This window comes from Lytechinus variegatus, chromosome 3 (assembly GCF_018143015.1).
Source record: "Lytechinus variegatus isolate NC3 chromosome 3, Lvar_3.0, whole genome shotgun sequence".
NCBI lineage: Eukaryota > Metazoa > Echinodermata > Echinoidea > Temnopleuroida > Toxopneustidae > Lytechinus > Lytechinus variegatus.
Genome location: NC_054742.1, coordinates 36,431,827 through 36,444,067, shown reverse-complemented (window position 1 = coordinate 36,444,067; position 12,241 = coordinate 36,431,827). Strand labels below are relative to the sequence as shown.

Genomic DNA, 12,241 nt, shown 5'->3' with positions numbered 1-12,241 from the left:
CGTCGCCATCCTCCTCCTCCTCTAATATATAACAAGCTTGTATACTTTTATTTTCTAAAGAGCTGGTACACTTTTATTTTCTATTCTTGTATTTACTAAAAAATAACTTTCCAGGATATTTAATTGGAGCAATAAAGTATAGATTGGACTGATTTGAACATTGTTTTCATGTCTCCTGCAATATAAAGCTTAGCAATCAATCAAGGGGCTGATTTTTATGATGGATCATACACATTAATCAATGCAAGCAATCATAGAAATCAACTCTAAAATCAATCGTTATTATAGTCTTACATTACACAGGGCCCTGGAGACAAAACACCAAATATTCAATTAATTATTTACATTCTCAATAAAAAACATGAACAACATTACATAAGATACATACCCTGGCAAGTAAAATATTGTAACAACATACAAAAAACATATTTATGAGAATGAGGGGCCAACAAAAAAGAGCAGACCCAACATCTAAGACAAAAGTGATAAATATTCCAAAAACAGATAACATTTTAAAGGAAAACAGATATTAACACATACATTCAAAATAGTGGAGTGATACAAGCAAACTAAGAATACAAACTTAAAAGATTTGTAATACATTTGAATGAATTGAGTGTTCGGCATGTTTTAATAGAATGCAGTAAATTATTCCTAAGAAAAGGTCCTTGAAAATAAATTGAGTTATAAGAAACTGAGGTTCGTACTCATGGTAAATGATAATCAAACAGACTGCTGGTATTGTGTTGATGAATCGAAAAATTAAGGTAAAATTCAGACATGATGGAATCAGGAATAAATGATTGGAACAAAGATACATGTAGATATTGCAATGTTAAACTACCTATTTAAATCAGACAAAGTAAGTAAATGACAATCATAAAAAGTGGCAAGGTATGGGCATTATAAGAGCTATTACAAATTATCATTGATCACATATTTCAGAGTGAATAATGTATTTCAGTGTGAACATTGTATCCTCAAAGGGTTCAATTATCAAGGTTGCTTCAATGATAGTAAATAAGATCCGATAATAATTGAACAGAAGGATTATCTTCAGCCTCACTTTATTTTATTTTTCAGTCTCACTCATTTTAATATGCTAATAAACATGCATAATTTTTTTTTCTTCCAAAGTTGCATGGACACATGCCTCATGACACATCATTTTTTTATTTATGTCATTATTTAAATCCTACAATGCCCTCATATCCTATTGACTTAGCCCACAAATACATTGCTGTCCTTCTTAAAGCTTTGTCATGCTACATCTGAACGAGCCTGTAGAGTAGAATTATTATTATCAAGTGCCATTTACAGGTTGAATTCAAAATAAAAGAATCTTGTATTGGGCTTGAGTTTAGAACATCAGTAACACACCTCCCCCTTCTATCTCTTTCTCTCCATCTCTTCACCCGCCAGGCTAGATGCATTACATACCTGTGTGAGGTGGTACATCCTTGTGGCTTGCACTCTTGCCATAGCATTGGTAGCACCTCTGAAGCTATAGATCTGCTGATGCGGATCACCCACCAAGATCTTAGCACACCGCTGCTTAAGCAAGATACTCTGCTGAGCTGCAAGTCAGTACAAAAAAAAAGCAATCAGAAAGAGAAAACATTGGAGAAGAAGTTTTCTGATGACACTGACTGAATCTAAAAGCTGTGCACATCGAACCACTACAATTCTAAAGGAAGGTAAACACAGCCAATGTGAGTTTTCAAGTTAATATCTTGGAAGAAATATATTTTTGAAGAGGTCCATGACAAGGTCTCATCCATGCCTGTTTATAATAAAATGGGGGTGGGAGGGGTGAATAAGGGAATAGAGCTAAACCGCCCTCCTTCCCCGATTACAAGCAGTCTTCTCAAAGTCATAAATCTAATCTTTAGAGGAAAAATTAGATATTTTGATATATATGATGACAATGACCTATGTCATCTTTGACCTTGATACCCCAAAACTAATGAACTATGGTCACCATCATATGCATAATTGGACCAAGTTTGAAATTAATTCGTTAAATTGTTCATTATTTGGACATGTGGGATGACAGACAAAAGAACAACCCCAAAACACAATGCCAGCTGCAAACACCTAGAGTTGGTGAAAGCATGAATATATGACAAAGAATATACCTAGTGTGAGATCTTGAGCTTCATCAATAAGCAGACAGTCATAGCCTTCAAGTGTCGGATGCTGGAGCTCATACAACTTCATGTAAACTAAAAAACAAAAACAAGAAATAAGCTGGGTATTTTATGATAGAATTCATATAAACTGTAAAATTCTAAGCTCATTGACCCTAAATGAACTTTGACTCTGGTCATGTGACCTGAAACTCAGGCAGGATGTTCATTAAAACTTGATTATCCTTATGTTCAAGTTTCATGAACAAGGTCCATACACTTCATTTATTATGATGACATTTCACAAACTTGACTTTTGTTAAGATTTCAATGTTGACAACACTGCTGCCGTCTGAAAAGCTCACTCTCGCTCTGCTATGCAGGCAAGACAAAAACATATTTTTTTTCTGTCTGGATGTAGACATAATACTTCATCCAAACTCAGAAGAGATGAAGGGAAGTCCAAATAAACCACATGATATGCAAATAACCAATGACAGAAATTTGACACTCAACTCTCGGATTATTATTCATTCATGAATTTAAACATTGAAACACTCTGACAAAAGATTTGCCATAGTTTGATTTTTTTTAATGGCAAACATTTTATGTAACAGGTCCCTGGTTACCATGTGGTCTTCACTGTCAAATGGTCAGAGTTACCTTCCAAGTGATGTGAATTGGAGCATTACAATAGCAAATTTAGCTAACATTAAGAACAGATACTGTATATATATCCCAAGCCTTCAATTATACTTTCTTTCCTGAATTTGTAATATTATCCCAAAATTAGTGTCAGCGGAAGGAAAGCACACCATTGTTTTTTTTGTTGCTGAAACAATCAGTGTTAGCAAAGCTTTGCAGTGCAATCGCACCATTCAAATGTGTTTAAAAGAAAAACTCTCAATATACATCTTGTCTGCCATGATCTAAACTTGAGTTTAAAGGATTTTTTGTTCACAAGCTATGATGGCAATGGCAATTATGACAAAATCATAATCTCACCATCGTGTGTTATTTTAGCATCTTTGTTGTTCACATCACACAGAGATTGGAACACTTTTTCTGCAGCATTTGCAATAACCTGTGAAGGGATCAAAATGGGAAGAAATCGATCAATAACTCTTGGTCATAACAAATGAATGAATGAACTAGATACATAATTGTAAAGTAGGCCATTGTAAAGCTGAACCGTTAAACTATAATTGTAATATATAAAACATCAAAATCAATATTTCAATGTATACATATTATAAAGAGCAGCCCTGCTTCTATATCTTATTACACCAACATCAAATGAGGCTGTATTTAGTGCATATTCCCCCAAATGATACATTTCATTAAAAGTTATTGAAATCATCTCTCTAAATATGAAGGATATTTGTTAATATTGAAGGATGCTCTAAAGTTTTCTCTATCAGAAGACAACAGGAAATGAATCGTTTGTTCATGCTTGACCTTTCAGTAAGTGTAACTCACCATTCTGGTGCTGTGATCCAATTCCCGCCTAGGTACACGCGTCGTGTCCATCGTTGGAGCATGAGCAGTGGTGATGAACTCATCGTCTGAAGCCAAGAAGTGATTGATGGTTGTGCAGACATACTTGGCAAGGGTCATGTGATGTATCTTTACCTCTTTTTTATCGACCTTCGGCAAGAGTGAAGTGATAAAGTATGGCTTCAGCATGGTACCCATCTTACCTTTGTACCTGGACAACAAAACCAACAAGTTGATTGATGATGTGATGCTCATAGTTGGGTGAATATCTCACTTCATCCAGTCAAGATAAGTCATCAAATTAAATTTGAACCAAAGATCTGAGCACAAGTTCAAAAAATGTTGTTACTGATGGTACAATAGCACATTTCATAAAAAGAGATTGTTTATTAATCTGAAGAACCAATGTTCTAAGGAGAGTTGATGTGCCATTGTTATTTGGAATAGCAATAATCCTCATTACCAGGTCAAGGTCCCTTAAAGAAGACTTTAATAAGCTATTGGTCCTCTGATTGCTTTACACTCATGCTCTTTTTTAGTCAGGAAAAATTAAACCACTTCTGAAACTCAATTGTGAAAGGCTAAGTGTTACGATATGCAAGTATTTGATATTGATAACAATAACAGAATTGGAAGTAGACAAGTGTACTGTTAAACTACCAATTTATTTGTAATAGGGTACCAAAGCAATGACATAAAAAAATGTCTTCACATGCACCATTATGAATACCATTTCTGAGAATGATGTAAAGCATCTCCAGCCAAAAATTGGTAGGAATCACTTCTAGGAGACTTGAAATGTGGCTGCATCATCACTTGATAAGCCAAAATAAAATATATATTGGCACTATCCAAAGCTCCAATTTCTGAACCTGGCTACTATGCACTGATTTCAATCGGACTAACTAGTGTCAATGTAGCCATGTCTTGGGCCATCACGATCCAATCCACTTTAAAATTTGGTGTGCAGACATTTTTCATTGTCAACAACGCCAAAATCATCATGAAAATGCTGGGAAATGATGACACCACAACTTATGTCCTCCATACATCCATACTCACTTGAAGCCTACTGCCCTATATGCAAGAGAATGAAGGGTCCTGCATTCAACGTTCTTTGGAAACTTCTCCACTGCTTGTTGCTGCACTGTTCTGTAAGAATGAAAAAAAAATTACTCCTCTAAAACATTATCACTGCAATTGAGACAGCATTAAATGTACAGCCTTTCAATATTACATAGGCAAATAAGGAAGAGCTCACGATTAATAGATCACTGATCATCCCTGATTGAAAATGTCATCTAGAAATCACCTCGTTCCCATGACATGTTCATTATTGTGAATGTCCTTATTTGTTACTTACTTGTTGAATGCGATGTAGAGAAAGCTGAGATGTGGTCTCAACTGAGCAAATTTGATGAGAGTTGTTGTCTTCCCCGTACCTACACAAAAATAAAAGTAATTAAAAGAAACAATACTTAAAAATAAAAGAGCAATCAATTGTGAATATTTTTTAATTATTGATTTTAATTCCTGACTGATAGCTTTGGCAGGATTCTGATTGATTATTCTTTCGAAAGATTTGTCTTTGTGTTCTGACAACACATCTTTTCATTTATGTTCAGACCGTGTGGAATATACTGATTGGCAATCGACAAGTTAATCAATCATATTAAAATCTTGATAACAATAGCATCATTTTCATCTAGTCACATTGTCTCTGAATCAAGAAAGAAGTCTAAGCTTTATCGATTTTTAAGAAACTTAAGAAAAAAATAATAATTGGCATTCTGACCTGCAAAGGCAATGATTTTGATAGTATCTGTAGGGAGAAGATTATGATTGATGATCCGCAGCTGCTCTGGAGTCAGGCTTATACCTTGCCTCTGACTGTAAAGATGAAATAACATCAACATACAGTAGATGTGAGAAAAATAATTTAACTGTTATTCGATATTGAATAATCCCCATTGTCAAACTTATCACCCTCTTTAAATTAGCATTCTTCCTCATTACCAAGATAATTATAATCATCAGCATTATCACTGTCACATTGCCACTACCATCATTATCATCATCAACATCATCATTATCACCTTTGTCATTCACATCACCATTATTTCCTCTTCACCTTGACCACCACCATCATCATAATCATTGCAATCATCACCATCATTATCACCACCATTATTGCAATCATCATCATCACCGTCATTGCAATCATCATCATTGCTATCATCGTCATCAGCACCAATACCAACATCACCACCACAATTATCCTTAGCATCGTCATCATCATCATCACCGTCATATCTTCACCATCATCAGAATGCATTCTACCACCATTATTGATACTGCGAAATTACCCGTATCTGAAGAGTGACTGTTGTCCTCTATTGCTTCTTCTAGCAGTGTTTGTCATCTCTTCATCATTACCAGCCCCATCGCTCTCCAGGATATGTAAGGCATGAAATACCCTGTAGTGAAGTCTGTTATATAAATATTTATCAAGAGATCAATCAGCTAGAGCTTTTAATGGTAAGATTTGAAACAAAATGATTGTATTTTGGATGCTATACCAAATGGGAAGCCATAATTTGACATACTGTAATCCCCTCTTCTAAGTTTTTCCCATTATCAAATGTAGGCCTACTAAAATACAGGCAACATTCTCTCACATACTACCCTGACCATTTATCAAATTGCAAGTCCACAGTATTGCCAAGATATTCAGGAGTATACATTCGGTAATAAATGTCACAAACCCTTTGCCGAATTGCATACAAGCATAAATAAACATAAAATCCTCAAAATAATTTCAATAAATTTAAATATGATCATATTCGTAAATGATGTTCTCAACACACATTTCAAAGGTTCATGTAATGTATCTGATGTACCACTCAAAGACAGTCAACATAAAATACTTTACTTTTGGGTGTCCTAATAAAGGTAACTAGTGACATTGTAATATATTGACAAGGATATTTTGATACCATATAATTAATATGATATCAAAGTTATCATTTAATAATGAACAAAATAAGACAAATAAATGAAATATCATTGTATTTATGAAGAGCTACAAAAATGGTAACTTTGCCATCATTGTAACTACCATGGAAAATCTGTAAAGTGATAAGCTGCTGAACCCACTTATGGAAGGTGCCATAATGACCAAAAAAATTTAATTCTATGAAACGGGGCCCCTGGTAAATCACAGGACATCACAGAAGAGGAAAAGTAACTGACCCTCTGTTAATCTTGAATCTCTTCTGGAAGAGAAATAGAGCTGATGCAAGGCAGTACAAACACTCCGATACATCCATTCTTGAAACTGGTTCCTTCCTCAGTAGAAGACAGTCTAACACACGCAACACTTCATGAGCCGACTGTGATAATATCACAATAGTTGCAACGGTACACCACGGGTGAGGGACCTACACAAAGAAAATATTGTGTTATTAGTATCAAGAATTCTCTCATAGAATTACACACCGAATGAACAAAGGAGTTGGAAAATGATGTTAGATGACAGTCGAATAAGGCAGTGAAAGAAATGTTAATCATGGGGTAAGTAGTAAGATATCGATTAGGTATAAACAGGGTATGAACGGTGAAAATCAAAACAAAAGATAGGAGAATCAACAATATGTCTACAATGAATATTTCACTTCATGGATTACAATTATGGATTTATCAAATTATTTTTGGACAGTTTGAACACCAGGAGCATAACTCATTAGCCCTATGCCAAGGTCAAGATACCCAGATTCCAGTCTTATTTGAAAATATTTTAAAATGAGTATCATAGTCAAATCATGATCCACTGGTTAAAAGCATTTTACTTGGGAGTACCAAACCTTGATCAAACTTCCCATCCCATAATGAATTAATGATAAGCTACACTCGTTTAATGGTAGCATAATTGTACTGGAAATCTGGGGTGGTATTCTGGAACACTGTCATAACTATTGTCATAAATTTTGTCATATCTCTCCAAGATGTGACACCGCTATGATTGTCACAATTCGGTATTCTGAACACTGTCTTTTCCCTGTCATATCTCTCAAAGATCACGCCCATCTTTTCGGAAGCAAACCAATCAAAATCATTGTTAGTTCCCAGTGGGGGCCCTTTTTGCCAATAGGAAGGCCCCATGACAGGTAGGGCGTATCCCAAATACAGTTACTGGCATTGTGCAACTATGCAAATAATGATGCGCTTAATTACAAAGAGACAGGGAGCTACGAAGGATTTTAGAAGAGAAGTAGAAAAAGAAGGAAAACAGAGAAAAAGAGGGAGGAATTAATATGTAGGGCCTAACTAATTGTAGCATGAAAAAGTAATTTTGAAAATTGTTATGGATGATGAGTGAAACTAATACTACAACCTAATCTAAATACATGTAATATCATTATATGCTTGACATTCAGTCGGCAGGGTATCGGGATATTTGGTACTAAAACATATGACAAAATTTATGACTGCTACCCCCCTGTCATAACTTTTGTCATATCTTTTGCTTGTATAAAATGTTTACATGCATTTAAAGCTGCATATTTTTGGTGCGCGTTAAAGAGAAGAGATTAAATTTATGACAATTTTTGTGACAAATTATGACATCCACCAGAATACAGATTTTGTCATATCTCTGAGAAAAGATAAAATATGGAGAAAAGACAATGTTCAGAATACCGCCCCAGGTCATTTATTCATATTGATAACTTGACTATTAAACCATATGGCCCATATATTCTGAGTTCAGGTTTAATTTAAACTGCACTGAGGTGGTTGGATAGCCAATTGTAACAAATAAACAGTACAGGGTAAATTAATCAGCATCAATCAAATTTGACACTCAAATTATTAATAACTGTCTGGGAATTATAAACAAGAAACATACAGTGTAACAAAATTTTGACATGTCTGGCTTCCCATGACTTCAGAGTTGACCATGGTCTCAGTTAAGGGTCAAGTCAACCCCCAGAAAAATGTTGATTTGTATAAATAGAGAAAATCAAACTAGCATAATGCTGGAAATTTCATAAAAATCGGATGTAAAATGAGAAAGTTATGCCATTTTAAATTCTTGCTTATTTATCACAAAACAGTAATATACACAATTCAGTGACTTGCAAATGAGACAGACGAAGATGTCCCTCACTCACTATTTTGTTTTTTTATTGTTTAAATTATACAATATTTCATTTTTTACATATTTGACAATACAGACCAACTTGACTGAACCATATAGTATTAAGCAATGCTAATTCCACATGTTCAGGGAGAAATTAATTATTGTTTCACTTGACAATGAGGAGAAAATTATATTTAATATTTCTAATAATGAAATACAAAAGAAATAGTGAGTGGATGACGTCATCAGTTTCCTCACTTGCACACCGACCAGGATGTGCATATAACTGTTTTGTGAAATTAAGTGAAACTTTAAAATGCCATAACTTTCTTATTTCATATCCGATTCTGATGAAATTTTCAATGTTATGCTTGTTGGATTTTTCTCTTTTTATTCGAATCAACTTTCGTTGGGGTGGACTTGTCCTTTAAACTGGACTTAAGGATATGAGCCATACAAATTATACAAACATGTATCAAAAGGGGAAAAAATTGTCTCTTTGTGCCTTAAAATCTTTTTTATCATAGCCCTAGCTATGGCTGCTAGATATCCTAGATTCAGATATTTGTTTAGGAGCAGCTGTAAAAATAAATATGAGAAATTGATGTATCATCCCCATGAATGATTGTCAAGCAATGTACACACATTTCATTTTTACCACTTCACTTGAGATAGCATACATAATGCATTGAGAAGGGAAAAAACGGTTAAAGCTGACAATTTATTAACAATTAACTTGGACCATGGTAATCAAATATAAGAGATCCAGGTTTTTGTCACAAATTTTTATTTTTCAATTTGTGTAAGTTTTGGTGTCTGAAACATATCAAAACCCCAAAAGAGGTACATGTAATGCATTGTCAACCAAATAATTGTTTTATTTTTCTGCACATGGATACCAGCATAACATTGTGTTTCCCTCTCCTCATACATACATCATCATTGAAATTTACTTGATTTTCAAAGATGTTTGGTGTCCTTCCTTTCATAACTTGTACTGCTTCATTGTACCTTGGGTGGTCCTTCAGATAATTTACAGCAGACTTATCTGAAACACGTAAGTTCTTCATATACCTGAAATTTAAAAAGAATCAATATTACTTTCCTACAACTTCTATTGAAATGTTGATTGATTGCAAGGTAACAAGATTCGTAAGAATTTGAATTTCATTTCAAGGATCTTTTCAGAATAATGGGAGTCTGCATAGGAGATGTTTTGAAAGTTTCATTTTGATTCTGTTAATATAACATTAAAACTCAGGTATGCAAATTTCTGGGACATTTCAAAATATAAATCAAATGCAATTTGTATATGAACAGATAAAAATTTCAAATTGTGCTTGGGATTGTAATTATGCACTAAAGGGGGTTCTTTAACTGATTCTGTGTTAGTAAATGTTTTATTTACATCAAATCTGGTAAATTTTTGCATACTGCATGTTACCTGTACTATATCAAGCTTACACAATTACAAGTGCTTTAGCATGTGTGTGGATGATTTTTTTTTTAATGAAAAATAAATTGAAGACTCACTCTATAAGTCGCATCAAACAATCTCTACTTGTTATTCCCCTTCCATTTGAGATCAGGACTTCAATTTGCTGGATGTATGCAGAATTCTGAATTTTCTTCATCTGGTGGTACCTCTTTTTCCATGGAGTGAACTGGTGACAGATTTGCATGCAAGTAATATCATCAAGGAATGTGTGTAAAGAGCATGAAAAAACAATCCTTTGGCATACATGTATGTACTGAATACATGATACATGAAAACTTCAAAGAAAACAATTGCTTTACAAAGTATTCCACATTTGAAACCTTTTAACAGTTAAGGAATAAACACATATGATATGAGAAAGACATGACAAATTTAATTTTGTAATTTTTATAAAGCTTTAAAACCAGGCACCCAAAAATGTTTGCATAAACATATATTCATCTCACATGGTGTCAAACCGGTTCAACGTGCTACAAAATAACAGCAGGGCCTGCTAAGCTCTTAACTTAGTTCTCACATCATTAATTACATTATTCTATATGACTTTTTATTTTAATTATTTACATACAAGAACAGTAAATGGTAGATGAATACTGGGGCATATTAATCATTACTCAAATTGTAATCCTAATGACATGAAACTCACCCTTTCACTTGATATGATGCTGTTCCACCTCTTACAAACACTAGATGCTGTAAGGCACATATCCAGAATGGGTAACTGGCCAAAGATGTTCTCCAGAAGCTCATCAGGAAGACGATTAAAATGATCCACGTCATCTTCTATATCATCAGAAAATGACTGGTCTTCTTCTCCAAGGAGACCAAAGGTAGTCTTCTTCGGTGAGGATTTCAGGGGTCCAAATTTGACAGGACTTTGCGAGGATTGCAGAATATCATCAAACTCCTCTGTTGTCAGCGGATCTTCCTCATCCAGTGCCTTCTCAAAGTCTGCAGTCTCTGGGTATTTTTCTTCAGTCTTGACTGACGACATCAACCCTTGGGATGACTGGTCTTGCTCATTGCTTCCCAAAGCATGATCAAACATTTCAGCCGTTATAAAGTCATCTTCCTCAAATGCTTTAACAATATCTGTAGAATGTCTTGATGTACCTTTTGCTTGAAACAGAGATTTCACTGAAGAATGACCACTTTTTGAACTAGTTGAAGCAGGAAATGTATTACAGTTTCCTACATTGGTCACAGGAGTGGATGTGGTATACTGAGGGCTGGCTTTGTGATTTCCACTGGCAGGCAGAGTTCCTAAAGTCGCATGAGTACACTTTCCTGGACTTTTCCAGCTACTTGTACCAGCTGAGGATTCATTTTGCTTGTTACCAAAAGACTGAGGACATGCATGATTTGGATTGGTTTGTGCATAATCCCTGTTGCTTGGCAGATTACTGTTGGGTGTCTTCTTAGGTGATATTGGAAAATATGCATCAAGTTTTCCTTGCTTCATAGGTGATCCCAATAAAGCAGGATGTCCCGGACGAGCATTGCTTCCTTTCTTCGGGCTCCAATGATTTCTGGAAGATTTCTGTCTTGGATAAAGTCCCCTGTTGGCATCCCAATTCCGTGACTTTGACAATCCTTGTGGTTTAGGATTGGTAAGTGGCATTGCCCCTTCTGCAGTCATAGAGTGGCTAAGGCACTGCTCATCATTCATCTGAATTACTTTCTTTCTCTTTACCACAGGTCCAGCATTAGATCTTATCTCAAGGTCTGCCACAGGTACTGATGAACTTGAGTGTGGTTGGTTCAAAGGAGTGCTTCTACCTCCATCCTGACCTTCCATGATTTCAGTGCATGGATTCTAGCCTCATTTAGAAAGTGCAATTCAAAAGTCTACAGATTGAATTGAATTAAACAGGAGATCCAAATCCTGTGGAGAAAGGAAAACAAGAAAATGAGCAACAAAACATTTTTATAAACAGATATTATCAGGGGCAATTCCATAAAATATCTATGTCCAGC

The 12,241-nt window shown here is 34.9% G+C and overlaps 1 protein-coding gene across 2 annotated transcripts in view; it reads right to left on the bottom strand.

Moving 5' to 3' along the window:
* Positions 1 to 12,241, bottom strand: part of LOC121410897 (F-box DNA helicase 1-like) — a 40,699-nt gene that overhangs the window by 12,303 nt on the left and 16,155 nt on the right. The window contains exons 2-13 of one of the 2 annotated variants that reach the window (XM_041603274.1): positions 10,911 to 12,149; positions 10,300 to 10,430; positions 9,702 to 9,840; positions 6,879 to 7,066; positions 5,993 to 6,115; positions 5,422 to 5,516; positions 4,990 to 5,068; positions 4,689 to 4,778; positions 3,609 to 3,837; positions 3,135 to 3,213; positions 2,139 to 2,225; positions 1,441 to 1,577 (exon numbers count right to left, since the gene is read on the bottom strand). In XM_041603274.1, coding sequence (XP_041459208.1) covers positions 1,441 to 1,577; positions 2,139 to 2,225; positions 3,135 to 3,213; positions 3,609 to 3,837; positions 4,689 to 4,778; positions 4,990 to 5,068; positions 5,422 to 5,516; positions 5,993 to 6,115; positions 6,879 to 7,066; positions 9,702 to 9,840; positions 10,300 to 10,430; positions 10,911 to 12,062 — 2,529 coding nt within the window. In that variant the 5' untranslated portion in view covers positions 12,063 to 12,149. The remainder of the gene's footprint in view (positions 1 to 1,440; positions 1,578 to 2,138; positions 2,226 to 3,134; positions 3,214 to 3,608; positions 3,838 to 4,688; positions 4,779 to 4,989; positions 5,069 to 5,421; positions 5,517 to 5,992; positions 6,116 to 6,878; positions 7,067 to 9,701; positions 9,841 to 10,299; positions 10,431 to 10,910; positions 12,150 to 12,241) is intronic. The other variant, XM_041603275.1, reaches the window with a different exon arrangement.